The sequence below is a fragment of the Blennius ocellaris genome (assembly GCF_963422515.1).
Source record: "Blennius ocellaris genome assembly, chromosome: 1".
Lineage (NCBI taxonomy): Eukaryota > Metazoa > Chordata > Actinopteri > Blenniiformes > Blenniidae > Blennius > Blennius ocellaris.
In genome coordinates this window covers 18,894,167-18,916,666 of record NC_137650.1, presented here as the reverse complement: position 1 = coordinate 18,916,666, position 22,500 = coordinate 18,894,167, and the positions used below count along the sequence as shown (strand labels likewise).

General features: G+C 39.9%; 1 protein-coding gene across 1 annotated transcript in view; it reads right to left on the bottom strand.

The window, feature by feature from the left end:
- The window catches only part of ush2a (Usher syndrome 2A (autosomal recessive, mild)), a gene marked incomplete at its 3' end in the record, with an annotated part of 194,350 nt that overhangs the window by 115,531 nt on the left and 56,319 nt on the right, over positions 1-22,500 (bottom strand). The window contains exons 26-36 of the mRNA XM_080520729.1: positions 19,351-19,457; positions 19,053-19,176; positions 10,530-10,660; positions 7,711-7,837; positions 7,289-7,390; positions 5,992-6,180; positions 5,437-5,567; positions 5,057-5,336; positions 4,425-4,649; positions 3,424-3,504; positions 1,759-1,947 (exon numbers count right to left, since the gene is read on the bottom strand). Of these exons, the coding sequence (XP_080376855.1) occupies positions 1,759-1,947; positions 3,424-3,504; positions 4,425-4,649; positions 5,057-5,336; positions 5,437-5,567; positions 5,992-6,180; positions 7,289-7,390; positions 7,711-7,837; positions 10,530-10,660; positions 19,053-19,176; positions 19,351-19,457 (1,686 nt within the window). The remainder of the gene's footprint in view (positions 1-1,758; positions 1,948-3,423; positions 3,505-4,424; positions 4,650-5,056; positions 5,337-5,436; positions 5,568-5,991; positions 6,181-7,288; positions 7,391-7,710; positions 7,838-10,529; positions 10,661-19,052; positions 19,177-19,350; positions 19,458-22,500) is intronic.

The window sequence follows — 22,500 nt, the reverse complement described above, 5'->3', positions numbered from 1 at the left end:
GCTTTTGCAAACTCAGCTGTCAAAATGCATATTTGCATTATATATGTGTGCAGGTGTGCTTTGCTTTAAGACCTGAATCACTTTTGACACTTCTCTGTGCCAAACCTCTCTCAGCTGGCTGAGTGTCCTTTTAGCGCGTGCTTCGTGTGTCTCTGAAGTTCATATCAATATGCTTTAACAGTGCCATTTAAATGCCTCACTTGTCTCTGGGAGCCACTGTTGCTAAGCAAACTTACTGTGTTTGGCAAACAAAGAGAGTCTCTTCTAATTGTAAAGCTACAGTCGTCTCGCTCAGATGTTTTTCGTCCTCACTGTCTTGGCCCTCGCCACTCTTTTACATCACTCCCCGCCCTCCAACTCTCCCCACCTTCTGTGTCCAGTCACCCTCCACTCGTCTCTTACCTTCTTTCTTTCTCTCTACCCATGTCTTTTAATTCAATTAGGGGCCAGGGCCCCCACTCCGCTGCCATTACACCCTCATTTGCTTCCTGTGTTTTTTAGCCATTGGTGTAATTCTGCAGTCAGGTGTCGGGGTCATCAACTCATCATAAATTAAGAGCAAGCCTTATCGCAGTGGACTCTATGTCTGGCAAAAGGAGAGGAAGGGAATGGAGACCAACGAGAGAGAGACGCGGAGAAAGACGGAGACAGAGAGCTCATCTTCATATTTGCCCAGAGACATGCCAGAGTGGATGAGAGGAGGGACGAATAGCAGCAGCGGACGCAGACATCATCATCATCATAAAAGATAAAGTGAGGAAAGATCAGAAAGTTAGCAACAGTGGGAGAGAGAGGAAAAAAGGAGCGATGCCAGTGTATGACATCATTAGGGTAGTCCTGAGTGTCTTGCTCCACATGGAGACAGACTCCTAAAGCTGGGGACTTGCCAAGGAAACATTAACAGGGTTTGCCAGTGGTCGCTAAAAGACGTGAGGAAAGTGAGTGAAAAAAAGGCATGTCAATAATTTTTTCAGAGGGCCAAGATGTTCCCACAAGGCGACGGCACAGGTAAAACAAAAATGTAAAACAAATTTTGCTTTTACATTTCTATGTGGTCTAACTGTCAAATTAAGGCACTATCTGAAACTGTAAATCAAAAAGGTGATGCAAAGCAGTCCAAAATAACTTAAATACAAGGTACGCAAGGATGAGCATGTAGAGCAGGTTGTCTTCCAACATGGTTGGCGGTACGATTCCCATCTCCTCTGTCCATGTGTCAAAGTGTCCTTGGGCACTGAAACCTAAATCGTTTTTGTCTGGTATTGATCACTTTCCATGGCAGCCATTCATTTTTTATGTCATGTCTTCACATGTGTAAAGACTATGTTTACAATATGCTTACCATATACCATATGTATATATTCCTATCTTGTTGTCACTGGCAAGATTTGGCATGCATACTTCTCATAATCCTAAACTTTCTCCAGTTAATACAACCAAAACATGCAAAGATGCAAAAGATCAGAGTAAGACAGGTTTATGCCCAAGCTTCACAAGTATCCCACACATTAATAACATGATTTTCTAATCATCCTTAAAAAACACAAAGAACCAATAAAAACTACCAGATAATAGTTATCTTGAGGTTAGCTTCGAAAAATGTGCAGAAACACTGAGGGAATGGACATTGTTTGACAATTGTACAGGAATAAAAATTACAGTAAATCCAGGTGGCCTGAATATATCATTTTCACAAGGGGGTTCATTTGGCCTGAGAAGATACATGTACTTCAATAAACGATAGTGAATTTGTTTTACCTGTGAAATTCCCATTAGCCAAGTATGTGGCTTTGATAGGTAAGACTTCTGGGCGATCTTTATTGTAGGCCTTCAGCTCAAATCTGTCAATCAGCCCTCTGATGTCACTCGCGGGCGGCACCCAGCTCACCATGGCACTGAAGCCATCCAAGCTCTGCACTCTGGTAGGAGGTGAAACAGATGTGGGCACTACAGAGCGAGAGAGAGAGAGAGAGAACGAGAGAGAGAGAGAATGACCATATACATTGATTACACAAGACAAGCAATCATACACTAAATGAGAATCACAAGCAAAAGAACTGAAAAGAAAAAGTTGTAAATCAAACAAGGACAATCAGGATGACTAAATGTCATTTGAAAATTTTAAATACAAGCCAAACAGGAAAATATACATTGGAAAAAAACAAAACATCAGGTCAGAAACCCACGGGATTACACAAAAAGCATTCACCATCTTGCTGTGTTTTAATAGGCCCAGTAAATCATACCTCTCTATTAGCATAAATAGTATTTATGAGAGTAGTAACTTTTTCAGCACTGATTTAATACAGCCAGCCATTCATTCTGGGCTATATTTCACAGCAATCAGCCTCCCTCCTTCTCTGTAGCACTCCCCTTATTTCTCTCTCTGACACCTTCAGCAGCCCGGGATGGTACATCTCATCACTTCCTTCCTCCTCTGTCTCGATATTCACCGTCTCCAGTCATCCCTTTCATCTACCGTCACATCTATTCCGAGCGTTACTTAGTCAAGTCAGGCCTAACAGTAAAAATGCTGTCAACTCTTAAACTGCACAAGAAAGAGGAGATGATAGGTACAAACCATATTCTTGTGCAGCAAATATGATTCATGGACAACATACAAATTAAGAATAGATGTTTAAAGGTTGTGTGTTTTGTATCTTCAATCTCACTCATTCAAGCCTGCTGTGCTATTTGCTTTTGTGCAGGAGGGTGCGTACAGTATGTAAAGTCATCAAAACCAAGGTGCTTCATGCTTTATTTCTTACAACCTTTTTGTTTTTCTTAAGTCATTAACTTCTTTTTTCCTGCTACCTTCTCATATCCGTTTCCACTTCAGGCCTTTATTTTTATTGCGTGAATTAATTTTTAAAAATATTTTAATATCTGTTTTTAATTCTCTCACATTCCCTCCATTTTTGCTGTCCATTCTTTACCTTAATGTACGTTTTGAATGTTGATTATCTTCTCTCCTCCTATATTTCACGGTGGCCTCCTCCTTTTCTCTTCAGTTCTTAATGTTTTTAGAATTCCCTCTCTCTCTCTTCCATTCCTCTCTCTGGTCAAAGCGTGGCGTACGGAGGCCTAACAGTGAATCGTTCACTACTAACGAGCAGCTTTATATTACACAAGGGACCACACAGGCCATTCTGGGTTAACAGCCTTTTACTGTGATGCCCTTTATTGAGGCTTTATCAATCTCTCATACCGTCAGGCACATTATATCACTGGCTTCAGCGAAGTCTCACATACTGTACATGATATTAGTGATTTTACATACAAAATGTCTTAAGATCGAAGAGAGAAAGCACAGAAAAAAGTCAAAGGAAGTAAATTGAGGTCATTGTTCAGTAAATGATTGCTGAATGATACATTTTCAAAGTGAAATGCTGATTCCAAAACACATCACGTCAAAAAACATACCTATGCCTCGGCTGCGTCCTCTCTGCCAAGGTCCTGTGGCCATTCCTCCTGCTGACAAGGCAACAAACCTGTACAAGTACTCTGAAAAAGTGTTTTTTGGCACAAAAGAGAAAGGGGTTTGGGGGCACATAAGACCAGGGGAAGGAGAGATTCATTGCATTAAAGAAATTGAATGAATTAAAAAAAAAAGGCTGTATACTACTCTGGAAAAGTTAGGGTTATTTGGCTTTTGGGTGAAATTTACGACAACAAAAACAATAAGGGAACATGACAATAACTTCAGCATTAATTACAGTTTGACAATGAGTACACATAAGTACGAGCCTCTACACTGTGACTCAGCTGATCCCCGGAGGTTTTCTAAGAGATTCAGATCTGGAGAAACTGCAGGCTACTCCATTTGAGGTGCCCCAGTCTCCAGCTGCAGTTCCCTCATGAGATAAAATGTTGTCATCCATGATGAAGAAACGCAGAGCTGAACCATTAGACATGTGCATTCAAAAGTTTAGAGGTTACATTAAGTTCAACTTTATAGGTTATACTGTATTTTAGCATCACCCTGAAATTTCACCCCGAAGCCGAAAATCCCAAACTTGCGTGTTTCTGTTCTATACAAATGATTTCTGCAGTCTTTAGCATGCATATTGTCATAGCTTAACCCCAACTGTAAGTATTTAATGCTCATGCAATTTGGTTGGGGGGGGTGCAGATATTGCTGCCATTTTTACACTTAGGTGTAAAACGTGAGATGCCAACATGAGTAAACCTTTCTCAATAAACTACCTAATAATATTGAGGATATTATTTAGTTAATTTTTTATCTTTTTATCTATGAATTTCATAAACTTGTTTAGTGAAAACTATTTTTCAATGCCTGTTACTTACTTGCTTGTGTTAATAAGCAATGCTGCTACTGTCCTAAAATTACAAAGTTACCACACTGTGTTTCGAACCTACAGTTTCTGTGCTATTGTTGTGTTGTGTGCATTGAATACGGTTACCAGTGAAAGGCTGGAGACTATGGTCGGTGGCTTGAGTCCTTTTCCCAGTGTACACCAACACAGAATCATTTCCTCTGCAGTTGTAGCGGCTCTCACTGGTGGGACAACCATCCAAATAGACTCTAACAGCGCGGCGTGAGGCCGTGGCGAGATCAACACTTTGACTGACAGGAGGTGTTCTTTCATATCTTCGTATGGTAAGACCTTTTATACAACCTCCTAGACCTGTGAAAGGTAACAAAAACACAAAAAGGGGGAACAGAAAAACATGCATCTTTTGTCAATAAAAAGACGTTTCCCACAATGTTTACACTATTTCTCATTCAATATAACAAAGTCGTGACCGTTCATTCGTGACGGTGTATTTCATTTGAGTGCAACCTACTGGGATCAAAAATCCTTACTAAATGTCAGTAAATACCAGAACATTGGCGTTAGATTTACACATCCTGTTATTCAAAAAAGGAAGTGGATAAGAGATGAAACAAGCGTGTGGTGGAAACCATGAATTTAGTTTAGTGCAATCTGTAAATTTGGCACCATATTCACAAATAAAACATTTTATTTGGGTTGAACATCTGATGTTTTTTAATGGGGTAAAGTAAAAAACACCGTGTTTACATATATCTCACCATGTTTGTGGCTCCGGCTGTCCAGAGCTGAATGTACAAGCTCCGTTGGCACGCCCCCCAAATATAACGATGAATCAACTCTCAGTGTCACTGCTCCTCCCGTTCCCCTCGTTTCTTCTGCCCAGTCGTCAACCGCAGCAGAGACAAGGGAGCCGTGTTTTGCCAATGATAACTGTTTCCAGTCTCCACCACAGTAGCTAAGCCCCACCCACATGCTGAGTTCAATCACATGACCTTGAGAGTGGAGAATGAAGGACAGTAGACCGGCTTCCAGCTCCACCTAAAAAGTATTCGCAATGAGAAACAAGCAGTCATCTTAAAATTCTTATTACATTACATTTTTACACATTTTGGGCCATTTCAGATGTCTCTTGCCTTACCAGCATAAAGTCATCAGTTTGTGTGTCGTAAGTAAATAGTAGAAGTGCATTGAGCTGGTCTGTTCTGAAGTCCATGGAAATATCAAAGTCCTGCCCACCACTGAATGTACCTGCAGCCAACTCCAGGTAACCTGAAACGTATAGAATATGACAGGGCGCTGAGTCTAAACATGTTTAAAGGTTGTTATTTTGTCATATATTTAAAAGTGACGCAAAAGACTGGATAGAAAGATTGCTGTATGACACGGTCGTGGAGGAAATGTGCATTAATCAACTTGATCTTTCACACAGAGGCCAATTAACTTATCATCCCATTTATCAACATGTAAGTATCTCATTAACTGCAACATTAGCAGCAGAGTTACATTTAAGATATACAGTGTTGCCAGCGCAATGTGGGAATAAAAATAATTTAAAGTTGTATCTAAACTCAGCTGGACACCCAACAATGGCTGACGTTTCCGTACATGTTACAATGTATCAGAAAGAAATATTGCAATCTGTCGTGTTGTGAAAAAAATGATGTCAATTAAGCAGCAATGAATCAATTCCTACCATGACCCAGAAAATGGGCTCCTTCCACAGTTTGAACAGGGCATCCCTCCCAGCTCTCGTACACTGCCACCTTTCTTGTGGCTTTTGCCCAGTCAAGAAATTGCCATTCCTCCAGCGGCCCATCAGTCATCATGAAACTCACATCTTTGAGGCAACCGGAGAAGCTGCGCTGTACCAGCTGTGCATTTCCTGGTGAGAAATAGAAAAACATAACTGTCAGTCAAGAAGTGTTCACTGCTTAAGAATGCAGTAATTACCAAAACAAGACCATGTGGAAAAAGCACCCAGTTTCAGTTAGGGAGGCTGAAACAGTCTCTTCTTTTAAGGTGAGACTTAAAACTTCTTTTTCTGTGCCCTCAATTTTTTAATCTCCATCTCTTAAATCTGAGGGACCTATCCAATCTCGTCTGCTGAATGGATTCATGACATTTTGTTATGAGAATCTGTTTGTTGCTTGTTGCTCTCAGCAGAAAGTGGGGTTCTACAAAGGTTTCTTCTTGCTGACGGTCATTTCTTCATTCCACCATCCCCCATGCTGCCTCAAGTGGATTATTTCTATGTAAAAGTGCCTTAAGGTGACTTTGTTGTACTTTTCAGTTCAATTCGGTTTTATTTGTATAGTGCCAAATACAACACAGTTGACATATTTTCTAGAGCTTAACGAGGGAACGTAAAGTGAAACTGAAGGTACACTGGAATCAAGCAAAGCTGTGTAACTAAGACTGCAACTTTACACAACCAAATATACTATTTTGACTGATGTGTAAACGTAGTCACCAAAATTAACACCGAAACAAACGTACGTTTTTCGAGAAAGAACCCAGACAGTACGCCACGAGACTCATTGCGATGATCTTATGTTTTCGCCAACCACCTAAGCTGTTCAGACTTTAATAACACACGTACTGAGGATGGTCAGGGTGCGTGATGAACAGCAAGTCTAGGTTTTCCTGTCATAGTGCACAAATTTATAGAAGAAGTTGCCCTTAAAGTAAGCCTAACTACCAACAATTTATTTATTTTGGACCAATGAGACTCATGCGAAAGTGTTGAAAAGCTGTATAATAAGACCCTTATAAATATGCGATCGCGTTGACTTTGACAGTCTGACTGAGAGTGAAAATGTACCCAAACAAAAGTCTATATAATGCATTAATGAGAATGCAACTCATGAACAGATATACAGAAACACAAATGCTGTCATTGACTGGATACATAAACATGAGCTTCAGACAAAGCCACTATGTTCAAACTCAAGTAAATACATTCATTTTAAGTCAATAGTTGGGGGCCTTACCTGAATCCTCTCTCAGTAAGGTAAAATCATCAGGCAGTCCACCAAGGAACACCCCCGTGTTCTCACCAATGATGGTACTGCCACTGGAAGCTGAAGCACTTCCTGGATAAACACATCCACATGGAACAACTATTAATGTGAGCCTTTAGTAAAAAAAACAAACAAGTGGGTAAAAAAAAAAAAAAACACACAATACAAGACAGAAAAATGTTGGTTCATAAATGTATGATCCTAAGACATAGAGCGAATGGGATTAACCAGACTAAAACCGCTCGGTGGAAGGGCTTATATACATAGAACAGCCAGAAACACGTGAACCTCCCTGCTTGTGTGGATGAGTGTAATGTGCTCACATTCACAATCACACACCCACACAGGGAGCAGAAACACACAGTGGTCAGTATGAATATGAGGAGAGCTACCTCTGTATTGATCGTTTACAACGATTGTTCCCACGGCTCCTCGCCTCGTTGCTGTGATGCTGTGCCACTGTCCATCATTGTAGCGGCGCCCTCCATCACCCTGTACGCTCACAGCCACCGCTGAGCCCTGCACACAGAAGCGAAGGAGGCACACATGACCCCACAGCAACAACAGGATTTAAAACATACAAACATCAAGGGTGCAAAGACAATGAACTATTTCTTAACTGTTGCTTGGGCTCAAAAAATTTATTTATCGAATTTGGAGCTAAAAAATATAGTTATTTTGCAAATTCATGTTTTTTTTTCCGCATTCCATTCTACCATTCCCTGTGGGTTTCTGTAGTTGCTGTTGCACTTTTGCTTAAACCTGGGTGAAAGCTTGAATTTACTGAATGATAGAGCCACATTTACTTTTTATTTTGGGATTATTTATAAGCATTTTAGCTCTGAGGACAATCGCAGCAATAAAGTGGCACTTTTGACACTATATCTGATGGCTGCAGTCATTTTTAAGTGCCTTGACAAATAAAATTGAAAATAAAATCTAAATTGGAATTTTTCTTTAAAAAATTATAGATTTTTTTTTTTTTAAGGCCACACTGCCCAGCCCTAACTGTGGCTAGAGGTTGATGTTTCCCGCAGTAATTAATTACCTCGAGCTGAAAGGACAACAATTGTCAAATCCCAGTGCAGAACATAAATGTGTACATTTAAAAACTGCTCTTCTATTTACGCTTCTTCAAACAGGTTTTGGCATCAAAATCAGTGACACACATCAAACAGATATACACATGCACTACCCTCAAAAGGACACAAACACGTACATATAATCATCAAAGTGTTGTTATGGGGCTTTTTGCTACCTATTAAGTATGACATCATTGTTGTGATCAGCTTTTAGCGAGTAGGCAAAGAGTACTGCAGTTAAAGAAGAGTAACGGGTGCGTGCGCACTCATACACAGACAAGCAGGCGGTGATGAAGATTTAATGATGAGATCAATAAATGTATGAATGCCAGAGTATATCAGTGTCTGACATCTTTACTGCCTATGCTAGACAGCTCTCCTCGACAGGACAATGGAGAAGGAGTCTGTTTGCTTCTTTTTTCCTCCTCCTCACTATTTCACACAAACAGTTTATTCTACTTGCCTAGAAAAAAGTGGAAGCACCTCGCCTCTTTAATTCTCTCACACACTGCAAGTGATTTGCCCTCAAGCAAAACATTTAGGTAACAACTTGAGTTGATGTGTGGAATAGACAGAGAGACGGATGCTCGTATTTATGACAAACACGAGTTCAACGCAACCCAGGCAGTATTTCAGGTAACATACAGTATGCACACTCTTCACTTTCACAGCTCAACATGAGTACTTTACACTTTGTTGCTTCGGCTTAAAGTAACTACAACATTCCAAATGTCACAAATTGAGCAGCCTTGCAGCTTTGTGACACTGGTGAACTCATAAATATTACATTTGGAAATTTGATCGTATTTTAGCTTCGGTGCACTGTTAAAGATCTTGACGTTAAAAGTAGCTTTTCTCAGTGGATTTATGCTTTAATGTATTTGTGTGTGGCAGATCATACGTGCACATATTTATGAGCATATCATTTTCCTGTGTCATGCTAAATTACACCCCCCCACCCCCCCCCCCCCCCCCCAGCACTGGTAATCCCATTAGGCTAGCTCAACAGGCTAATAGGGGGAAGTAATGGGCCCAGCTATATGTATCTAGGGGAACACTAATAAGCCGTGACACCACTCCTGCTGTTAATTACCTCAAACTAGCCTAAACAAAGGAATCAACCCAGTTGGAGAAGACACACATCACACATCTAGTTGTACACATGACTACCAACACACACACTATTGAGTGGTGGTCAACAAGTGTGATCTATATGCCTCTGCACACACAAATGCAAACACTGTTAGTTTAGAAGGTTTCTGGACAGCAATGATTAGATAGTGACGCTGAACAAAAACGTGTGAATGTGTACGTGTATTTGTTTGAGTGTGCAATTAGTTGGTGGCCTCATGGAAGAATGTGTAATCATCACCAATCATCACTTTCATCATCGAAGTCGTTGACTCCTTCACCCCTCTACATGTGTCTGTATAGATGGATAAGGGAGGCAGGGGTGTGTGTGTGTGTGTGTGTGTGTGTGTGTGTGTGTGTGTGTGTGTGTGTGTGTGTGTGTGTGAGGGTGCAAAGCTTAATTAGCTTGCAATTGGTATTCACGCGTGGTGACTGCAGGGAATGAGTTAATTGCAGTCCAATTCAAACGTTGACACACTTTCAAAGTTTTTCCCCTCTTCCTGTCTCCCTGACAGAAACCAATGAGGGGCTGCAGATCACGTTTATTAGATGAGAGCGAGTGAGAGAGAAAATGGGAGAAGGAATGACAGAGGGACGAAGGTGGATTAGAGAAACGGGACAAAAACATAGGTGAAAGTGAACAAGTAAGTAAAATGAATAGATTGAAATAATGAAGAAAGATACAATACCAAATGATATTGAGAAAGATCAATCAAATATTACAACTATTGTTATAATGGATCAAAGCTGACTGCTTCCTCTTGTGACTTTTTAAAGTAATTATGGCTTCCTACAAACTACATTCAAAAAGTAAAGACACATTTGTGTTTGGTGGATTCTTTCTCTGCAGTAAGTATGTATCAATCAGTAACAATTGTTGGCATTAGCATAAGAAGATTTTTGGCTTTTTTTTGGCGTGGGTGCAAACCACACTAAGCTCATCCCCCAAATGTATGTTCTTTATTAACATGGCAACATTTAGAACTGAAATAACACACCTGTGGGTCAAACAGAAAGAAAGGAATCCCATTTCTCATCTGAATGGCAAGAAACTCCTCTTGATTTCCCGGTGAAATGGCACAGAGGAGCAGTCCATCTGGGGACCAAGTCTTGAAGCTCAATTTAACACCTGGTGGCAAGAATCAAATAAAGAATATAATAAAACAACACAGACAATACATGCAAAGAGCACCATTGTGTTTATAACAGTTTAACCAAAAAATAAGGATCACAGAAGCACAAAAATATATATGTCTGAGTCTTCACTGTGGTGTTGTGGTCAGAGTTTGTTGAACTTGGAAATATAAGCCTGTAACTAAGACTTGCACAGTAACTGTAGGGCAAAAAAACAAAAAACAAAAACACCAGTCTGAGGTTCTATGCTAGATCCGGCTCTTGTCAAATCCAAAAGTAGGGGAAAAAGAGAACGTGTGCAAATGTGCTTCATCTTACATTTATATTAAGATCACTGTTTCCCAACAGCACCAGAGCTCTAAGCTGACTTCATTTCCACAGTAAGCCATCTATCTGGGATAATCTTACCACTAAGATCCTTCAGGGGATACATGAACGTCAGAAGACTAGTCTTAGCAGACACACCTGCTTCCACACTTTAAACAGCTTTCACTTGTGAGCCTTTGCTTTTATCTCTTAAGACCACAACCTCCTTTTTGTACATTACTTTTAATTAATTAAAGGTGCAGGAGGGTCTTCTATTAAGGGGGGAAGAATGGGAAGTTTGCATGTTCTCCTCCTGTGTGCGTCGGTTTCCTCCGGGCACTACGGTTTTCTTCCCACAGTCCCAAAACATTGCATGTGAGGACAATTGCTGACGCTAAATTGCCCCTCGGTGGGAATGTGTGTGGTTGTTTGTGTCTGTATGTGTTTGTCTTGTGCCATAGGCTGGGATCGGCTCCAGCACCCCGGGTCCCTGACCCTGAACTGGAGAAGGATGCACATTATCATTTCTGCATTGAAACTAACAATGTCCATTTAACCCGGTGCCACATTTGTCAACTCAACAAAATGAGTCCTGAGAAATATTTAAAGGAATTGAATTGGCTTGACTTATTTCATGACATAGATACATGTTCATTCATACCGCTAAGGAATTTAGTGAGAATCAGCAATGTAAGACATTGAATGAATAGGTGTATTCAAACTGGTAATGTAAGTAATAATAATTCAGATGTAATTTAATCAAAGCTACAGGGAGCTAGTACTGAGAGGATGAAGAGTGAAATAGAGGTGGCAAACCCCTGCTATAGGTGAAATACTGTATGTCTCATATTTGAAGACATTTGCAGCACAGTCTTCGACGGAGGTTGTGAGGAAAAAAAGGGGCAAATGTGGAGTCACACTGTTCATTCTTGAATGTGAGTGAAGTCACGTTTAAGGAGTTCCCTCATCGTGGTATTGATGTATTCTGTTAAAGACAATGAGTTGGAAAGACAACTTGAAACGACAAGGCAAGAAGAAATTAAGATACACGACCTAGAATGACAGTGGATTTCTGATGTGACAACAGTTATGAGGAATAAGAGGCATTCAATCCTCATGACAAGCAGGGACTGATGGAATAGCTTTTTAGTTGTGTCATGTCTAATTTAAGGCTTCGGCAATGTGGGAAAATAGTGGCTCCTGAGTTTAGCAGAACCTCGGCTGCGCGCACGCACACACGCACGCAGGATTCATCCAGCGTGCCGTCTTGTCATGTTACTATGGATCAGAGATTGGATCTTAATCCACTACTAGATCCACATAGCGACACAGCTCATGCAGGTTTGTGTGTGTGTGTGAGTCTACAAGTATGTGTGGGTTTCCTCTGCTCAGTCTCTGTAGAGAACAGAAGTGTGGGAAGATCTGAGAAGTTGAATAGAGGCAGTCTCGGGTTCATCAGAGGCCGGCATTAGCAAAATAATTAGTATGTGAATTCACTTAACATGGAGAGAAGTCAAACCTCTACATTGCAAGCTCAAAAGGAATACAGATAAGTCATTTCTCAGAGCACTGAGTATATATATTTTTTTCATCGAGTTAACTGGGAACTAAATGTTGCTGCGTTTGTTATAGTTTTGAGCATGTAGCAAAAGACCATAGATTTAGGATTTCGATAGAACAAAAATGTAAACTTACCAATAATTTGATGGTTTCTGGATCACAGGTTTGTATTTTTGGTTAAACTGCACAAAGGAACCAATGGAGGACAGTGTAGTGTAGAGTATGTAAACTTTTTCACCAAAACAATGGTCCAATTTTGGTCCTCTATGTGCACTGATTACATGTGTGGAACACAATCAACAGTTAATAATGACTTAACCTCAACGAACATAGTGTGTAAGATGTGGCTGTGGCATGCAGACACAAGACAAAGGTGCTCTTTGCATTGGACTTGCATTCTGTACATCAAGCAGACACGTGTCATTTACATTCATGACCTTGTCACGACAGAGATGAGTGAAGTCATGACAGATACCTGACATTACATTACCCCCCTTTAACCTTCTCTTTCTCTATCACATTTTCCTGATCTTTCAATCCTTCCTTTCTTTATTCCCTGTGCTTTTAACCTTCCCCATCTTTTCATTGACCTTTTCATTCTCCCTTTCTCCACCTCATGCCTCCTCTGAATGTTTCCTGTCCGTGGATCCCATTTCTTTTCTTTCATGGCCAAATCTGCTTCCTGTCCTGCATCCTACTTTCATGCGCCTTTGAATTTTCTTATATCGGTATGAGCTGTGACAACACCAAAAGAACACAAGATTACAGCAATGTTGTGTTTGCATTTTACCTTGAACAGGTTCAGGAAACATGTACACTTACAACCAGTTTTGTCTCATCAGTATATTTTTTTAAACAAAAAAGCTCTGTTGAATAGATTATATCTTGACTCATATTAACCGAATATATAATAATTTAAGTCTATACCCATGTCGTACCATAATTATGAATGAAATACTTTTTTTTTTAAAGGTAATTCAACAGTTCCAGTCCCAGTGCTATAGACATTTGTCAGTACTGATAAACAAAGTAAGCAACACATTATGTTTCACTACCTGAAAAAAACCCAACTCACTTACACTTCAGTTGTGTGTGTGTGAAACTTTTACAAAAATAACATTTTAACATGACAAAATGTGGGCTTGGCTGAGGGCATTTTAAAGTACCAAAGTTGCACACATACACAAAAGACAATGATTACTTGACCTTTCTATGGTATGCCAATAGTGTTCTCAAGGTGTCTGGTGGATTTGGGGAGAAGAGAAAGCCATAATAAAAGACTGAATTATGGATACATATGGACTATGTTACCAACTTGTAAAACTGTTCTGGTTAGTTGCCTGATAGTGTGTGTCTGTGTGCATGAGAGAGTGAAGATGTGTTGGCGATGGGGGCCAGTATCTTGCCATGTTCATTAGTTTAATAGCTTTGGAGAAGGTTTTCCATGTCTGGATATTCCTGTGTCATCTGATGGAGGGGAGCAGTATGGAGTGGTGGTGGCCCGGCTGTGTTGGATCACAGGTTGTGTCTAAGCCCTGGCTCAACAGCAGGCCTGATAAAATGCATTTAGTTGTTGGAAGCTGGGCTCCAACAGCCAGTCCTCCTCCAGTGAAGGAGTGTGCCATCCTCGCAAATCTTTGGACTTGCGGTCTGTCTTCGTGCAGTTGACGAACCAGGCTGTGATGCAGCTCATTAATGTGTCCCTACAGATGTCGGCAAGAAATTTCAGTAGCACACTGTTTTTATTCAGTTTTCTTGAAAAACAAACAAACAAACAAAACCCGGAAATCCTCCCATGACAAAAGATCTATTCAAATGCCAGAGAGGTTTTCAGATATCCTTACTTTGAAAAACTACTTTACCATTAATTTATACGGAGTAACGACTGACTTTAATTTCCTGAAATCTACTGCTACTACTTTCATCCTTCTGTTGTTCTGAGCTACGGTGAGAATACTGATAGAAGGCCAGGCTCACAAGTTTCTCACTTTACCCTTATATGTTGACTCATTGTTATTAGAAGTCAACCTGTGACTCCATGCTGGTGCTACTGATGAATGGAGGGATCAATGATCACTGATGATCACTGGTAATCCAAGCACATCCTTAAAGGGTACCGTGTTCACAGTGAGGATGGAAAATGTGTGTTTTCTCAGAAAGATAAGACCCCTATCTTTCATGTTAGTCCAGGCACTTACTTTTCCAACCTGAAGAATTGCCAACTCTGATCTACTACAGGAAGATCTGACCAGAATATCCACCTTTAATGACGTTTCAGCTGTAATCATTGTCGTCAAAGATTAAAACATTTCTAGATCCAAAATATATCTTGCATCTCCCTGACACTATCTTTGCATGTGTATTGTTTTAATTAACAAAGTCATATCGTGTAAAATGGTGCGACATTGGAATGTTTGTTCCTCAGACTGGTAATAAATGCTTTTTTGTATATGTTTTCCACCCTATTTAAAGCCTTATCGATGTCAAAATGTAAGAAACTGCTATCAATCATGGCAACAACGCCTTGAATGAAACAATAAACGAGTAAAGAGATTTAACCTTTGTTCTGAGAGGTTGTGAGTCTGTGTGATAAACAAGGTGTTATCCAAGCATGTCTGAATGTACATCAGCTAAGTGACACTGTTCGTGCTCAGCAGTACCTCTTTCAGATTCCCCCAAAGGACTTGTGCTACTTCACAGTGACAACCACTCTGGAGCCATCAACAGACAAACCTGAGCCCACACCATGACAGGTGACTCTGGTATACATGCACACAAGCACTTCTATAGTCCAAAGCACACAGGCTTAAAAACAAAACAAAACAAAAAAGACACCAGTGAGGTCCACTGTGTTGGTCCACACCCAAGAAAGGTCACAAGTCGTTCACAGGACAAACACACAGGGAGAGAAATACAATCCAACACCCTCATATTCATATCTATGGGCAACTTAAGGTCAGAAATTGGATTTGAATGTACCATATGTTTATAGACTGTGGGACTAAAGAAGTATCCCAAGAGAGGGCCCAGCCTGGACTTAAAGCACAGCGTTAAAGTACGACACCGCTGGGCTGAAAAAAATTTTTTTTCATCAAATATCTTCAGCAAAAAAAACCAACAAACTGCCACTTTGATTTCTCCATTCAGGCCCAAAAATGAATACATGGAGGCTAAAATTATGACATTTTCCCTTATTTGTGAAGATGTCCTCATCAAGCAGCAAGTATGTCCACTCTCTTTGTGGCTCACAATCTATTATTACTTGAGCCCAGATTGGCCCTATCTGATATCTGATGTGCCAAATCATTATGGTGAAGCCACTGAGCATTGGTGGCGACCTGCACATACAAAAACTGAAGTCTTTAGAATAAAAGCAACTAGCAGTTTGCAAATTCTAGAATGGTTTTAATTTAGTGTTGTTTGACACGTGCAAACCTCCTTTTGACAACAGTCCAGACAAACTCCATGGATCCCTCTACGAATTCAGATTATATATTATTTTATGAGTGATTCAACACCAAACAATTGTACAGTGTTGCCTCAATCATGAGATATAAGTTTGTTTAAAGTGGGCTTTTAAATAAATAAGATTAGTGCAATTTTAAAATAGTGATAATTGTAAGAAGGTTGTGGGGGTGGGAAGAGTTAAAATCTTATTTTAAACAAAATGCTACTTTAACAAGTATCAATATTGAGCCCTTTGTAATTTGAATGTGTTGTTTTTCCTCTCTCTGTCTCAGTAAACAGTGGAGGTTGTGTGTAATCATCTACACAACATAACCTGAATAACTCCAGTCATGTTAGCTCTCCGCTGGCATTAATCAGAGCCTGGCGTATTAATGAGAGCGCGGCAGCTAGCTAATTACACCCATAGATTCTGCAGCAGCCCATTAAATATACAAATGACAGAATTAAAGAGCCCAGCCTCTTCTGATTAATCTTTAAATGGGGAAAAACTAATGATGTCTGTGCAAACTTTCCTTTCACACATTTCTCCCCCTCTCCTTTCAACGTCAATGCCTGGCAATCAATCATATTAATTAAGGGAAAATAATTTGTATCATTTAACATTTCCTTCTTTCCTACTCAGTTGTTGCAGTGGTAGTGCAGCAATTTACTGTATTAGATGTGTCTGGAAATTATTCAAGTCTATTTGTTACTGCATAATTTTTTTAATTTATTTATTTTTTTTTAATATGAAAGACTTGCATGATGCTTCCTCTCTCTTTTGCTGTGGATCGAAGAAATACATCTGGATTAGCGATGACTATGGGCGGGAGACTGTCCTCATTCATATCAGGCTATTTCATGTCCAAACAGTGAAGAATTACGATGCATAGGGGAAATAACTATTTAATCTTTTGACCGATTACCATCTAAATAAGAATGGTCAATTCAAATTCAAACATCCAGAGTCGTAAGTCAGTAGGGTTTAAGATACAGAGACATTATTGATAAGATGAATGAACTAACGTGCATTTATGGAAAGAAGCACTTACGACGTATTCATTTAGGATCAGAACTCTATATAGTAATAATCCTGTTTTGTCTAAAGTAAGATTCAGTGTGATGACTGTTGTCCATAAAACCCTTATAGGGCATTAAGAAGCATCTTTAAAAGCGAAGAGACTTCATTTATGGAAACATGCAATTTTATAATAGTAATTGCACATGGAAAACAACCTATTTGGCCAATAATCTTACTAAAGTGGCCATGAAATAACAGGTGAAAGGGCAAATATCATGTGATTTCACAAGGTAAAGTATCCTGACTTTAACTAAGATTAAACATACAGAATATTGATCCCGCTCAATAATGCTCCCATAATTCACATGTTTAGGAAAGCAAGAAACAACAGTATATTAATATTCCTGGAATGGTGCATAATGTTGATGGAGAAAAATGATGATTTGCTGATTCCTACAGAAAGCCCATCAGGTTTTTCTGAGACATTAATGCTGCACCATGAAAAAAAGAACCGTACAAGAATTCTCTGTGGATTAAAAAAAAAGAAAAGAAAAAAAACATCCTAAGGGGGCCAAGGACTTTAACCCGCTTCTCTTAAAAGAAAAAAGTTATGCAAAGACTTCAGTTCATATACAAATTTTACACTTGTCATTGTCAGAGTTACAAGGTTTCCATAAGACATCAACGATTGACGAGTCTCTCCTCTGTGATCAATTGACTCTTGAGGGGGCATTACACTGCATTACATTCATAATCCAATTTGGCTTTGATTTGTTCGCTGTTCCGTGCGCTTCGATGGGAATAATTGTCTGTAGATGATGCTATTAGTATTGATGGTTGTAAAAGGGCGATGGTTTGAGGACTGCCGACACATTGATGGTCCTGAATAGATCCGGTCTGAAAGTGATTGTCTGATCCATTACCCTTTATGAAGGAGGAGAATGAAGGAGATGAGACGCACCCCTCAATAGCAAAAATCATCATCTATTTGCTGGCAGTGTTCAGAGAGATCTATTTGCTATTGTGTCAGAGATGCAAGGGTGCTTTCACAAATAGTTTGTTGATTTAGGATAAAAACTCAGGCTGCAATAAACAGAACAAAAGACCATTACCTCAAAAATTACTGTTTGGACTTATTGTCAAGAGAAAAAAAACTATAATACTAATTAGCTAATAATTAACTTTACTTAGTATTTTCAGTCTTTACAATTTGAACTTTAGGATTATTGTTTAGCCTGTATGTAGTTATTCAGGCGCGTTCATACAGACCTGCACATAAAAGCTAAATGCAAAAGTGTACGCTCTACTTTTAAACATTAATTAATGTTTTTTCCCCCCATTTTAAGACTCTATTTCTACTTGTAACAGGTATGCAATTTGAGTTTTTTGGGGAGGCAAATGATTCTTGGTATTTTAAAAGGATCAAGACTGGTGACAAACACAAACTGGGTTTTTCACTCAATTACAGCTGATCATGGTCTCATCGACATCACAGAGGAAACATTGATATCCCAGTGTTCGGTTCCAAGTACAACAAAATAAAGGTTGCCCATAGACTGCGTGTTTTTGTAACATTTTATGAGGCAAGTCAATGTGGCTCAAAAAGCCTTTCTCAAACACACAATTGTAAACTTTGTGTCGCTACAGAACGACGAGACCGGCGATGCAAGGTTTGTGCAGGACAGTGAAGTAATCTCAAGTGGCATCAAAGAGCTTTGCGTGCTCAAATCCCTCTGATTAGTATCAGCAGTCATTAATTATGAGCGTCAGACTGGGTGATGTTCTCAGATGAAGCAGAACATGTTTGGCTGTGCAGCTCAACCCTCTAATGATGCTGGTAAACAGAAAGATAATTGTCCTTTAAGATGACTGGGGAAGTCATTCTAAAGGAATGTCACTAGAAAGCTGAGAGACAGCCGTGCCATCCGCGAACACCACAAAAAACACCGCGATGCATTCTCACAGGTGCAGCATTCTGCAATGAAAACAATCATGTCGTCCATTTTCTGACACACGCACCATCATCTGCATGTGCCTCTGTCAATTTTCTTACCGGTGAAATCTGTGTTGACGGGTATTGAATCACTGGGAAAACGGAAGTAACTGTTTCCCGAGAACCTGGTTCCTCTGACGACTGGATCTTGTGGATGAGAGAGAGAGACGTCCAACCGCTCCACCTCAAAGCAAACAAATGATTATGTTAATATCATAAACGGAAATGAGGCATCCATTAATGCTACAGTTGTCAAATGTTGAAATTCAGTTTACAAACTGTAAACATTGTCTACTGGGCTTCAATGGAACAGATGAACTACATAAGCTGTTTTAGACCTTATGTGGAAGCTACTTACTTGATACAGTGGGTGTGGACCATTAAGTTGGTCTGGGGGTTCCCACTTTATGCGAATGGTCGATTCATTTATTGGATATAATTGAGGTGAAGACAGTCCTGTTGGTGCTGGCAAGGAAAAGATAATAAATCAAATCAGACTCAAAAGCATTTGATTTAAAATGGTCAAATATGTAAACACAGAGAGATTAAGGTTAACTTATTAAAAAACATTAAAAGTCTGCAGTTACATTCATGAATAATAAGATTTTGTGCTCAACTTTCACAATTCTAAAAAACAGGCCTTTAGCTTATTTTCTCACATCCACACCTTAAAAGGGATTGATTTAGTCTTCACCTTATATCTTAAATTAGGAAGGTACCGCATTCACAGTTTCAAAGTGTACCATTAATGAATCAGCCATATATAAGTTGATATTGGAAAGAGAGATATATAAGAATGAAGGGATGAAAGAGGGCAAATGATTGACTGGTATAAAGATGGGAAGCGTGTGCTTTAAGAGCCATTCCTTAGAAGCAATCCTGTGTGTGTGTGTGTGTGTGTGTGTGTGTGTGTGTGTGTGTGTGTGTGTGTGTGTGTGTGTGTGTGTGTGTGTGTGTGTGTGTGTGTGTGTGTGTGTGTGTGTGTGTGTGTGTGTGTGTGTGTGTGTGTGTGTGTGTGTGTTTCAGTAATTGTCTAGATGGTCTGTGGTTGGAGTAAATTAGCTCTTGGTGACACACATGTGGACCATCCTTAGCGTGATTTCTAATAGAGCTCTTAAAAGGAAAGTGGACAGCTTGTCTTCGGCACTTCATCTTGCCACATCAAACCATAAATTAGTGTCAATCGATATCTTACCAGTCTATTGATATTGAGCTATGGTGACATTTAAAACATTGTCAGTGCCACACATGTGTTAATATGCTTTTGCATTAAGCTGGCTCGAGACTGATCATGTGATAAAATGTGTAGTTATTCTTCACAGTGAGGGGTTCATGGGTGGTTGTAGTCACGGTCGTAGTGCCACAGGCAGCCGAGGAAAATATTAAAAATTTCACAACCACCATCTCACTACATTGTACAGTGTGGCTGCCGAATCAAAACCGAAATTATAGTTTGTGGATTCCAGTGGAGATAAAATGCTTGATCTTTTTTATCTTATACTTTTTTCACTGTATTTTAGAAATTTCCTTTTTGGTTATTATGAACTCAATTTCGTCGAGTAAATTATAGTGGTGAGCTCCATCTCTGAAATGTAAGAATGTACAATGTCAGCCTGCATCTGTCACGATCGGAACCAGTTAGCAAGGGAGTAAAGTATAGGCACATGAGACAACACAAGCCTCTCAACTACATGATTCTGAGAAAAAAAACCCACTGGCTAAATGGACCACGCTCTGCTGGTTTTGAAGTTTGATCAAACTTGACTGACTTCCATGAGTGGGAATGTCCCTGGGTGAGGATCAACCGGTGAGACTGTGAGGTTGCTGAGGAGCATATCCTGTAATTCGCCTGTCAGTGCGATTGTCCCCATCGATGGCACCCAATGTCCAGGCAGTCTTTTCTTTTTCACTTCTATTTTTTTGTTCACACTAATAAGAGGGATTGGCTGACACTGATTCAAAACTGCAAGGAAAGAGCTTCTCTCGTCTTTGTAGTGAATGTGAGAGTTTTAATCAAAATACATTATTTTTTTAAATGTTACTCTGGCAGTGGGTGTGAAGGCGTTAGCTCACACGACCACGAGTTTCAGCACCCAATAACCAGACTGAAAATTGCACACCAAAAATTTGACCTATCATTTATGTTAGAGCACAAGTGATGACTGCTTTATAAAAGGGAGGCAAATATCTTATTTTATCAGCAATTCACTGACAGAAAGTTCATTAACCTATTGCGCAGTTAATCAGGCACTTTCACCATTACACTGTGGAAATGACACATGGACACAGAGATCTTGTGTCTAACACAATGACTTCAATGAACAGACAGGTTTAAGTGTGTATTATTGTTTGATATAACAGCTCCACCCCCCCCCCCCAGTGACTGGACTGAATCGAATACCAACATGTGTTCTTTTTCCTGTCATGTATTCATTTCTTGTATGTGCTTGTTAATTCAAATAAATATACTCAATACTGTGACACAATCAGTTTGATAAAACCCACTCGCCTTATCATGAGTATGCTTAAACACGCACGCGAGCGAGCTCGCCAGCACGCACGCACGCAAGGTTAACAGTCCACCAGAAAGGTTAATTTTAGCTGCCGACATGGTAATGAAGCAGCTAAATCATGGGCCAGCTCCCAGGAGCAATTGTGCATGTGTGTGTGTTTCCTGTTTTTACAGCGACTGACATGTCTTAACAGGCTCTTAGCGTACAGTTACACCAAGCACATAAGCGCACCACTTATTGACATGGCGATCCCCTGCCATGCATATTTCTCTTCTCAAGAAGGGCCTGAGGCCAATTATGCATAAATCAATAAAGTTCCTGTTCTGTTGAGTGGTGTTACAGTGTTAGTGTGTATGTGTATATGTCTTTCTGTGTGCATGTCTTGTAGAACAAGCCTTTATGGATGTAGGATACATAAAACATCACCATCAGCCCCTGATTAGCCACTCACTTTATGTCGTGATCGATAACTTTGTGGGAAGACACACACACAGAAACAATTGCGAATGCATCAACACACATGGACCGAGACCTCTTTCCTTGTGGCGTTACGTCTGTCTCAGAGTGTGTGTTAATGTTTAGTCCTGTGCTTTTGGTGTAACTCCAGTGGTTTCACAGATGCTGTCTGCTCACTTGCAGCAGATGGTAGCTGATTCTAATGGGCCGGCCTTATGTGTGGTAGATTTATCAGCACATCTGCAGCAAGCTCATGTTTGCTTCCCAAGGAGGGACAATTAATGTGGTGATAGTATCCTCCACAAACAGAACTTAGCCCTGCAGAACTCAAAATATTCACTGTACTTCAACAGAACACAGGATAAGGACCAGAATGAGAGTTTTGAACAGATGTTAGGACACATTCTTATAAATGCGTACTGAAAGTAGGGTTTGTTCTAATGAGGAGGACCAAATCCTATTGTTCGGAGGGGAATTTTGAAATAAATCTAAATATATGAATTCCATTTCAGATCAAATGAAAGGTAAGTTACTGTGTG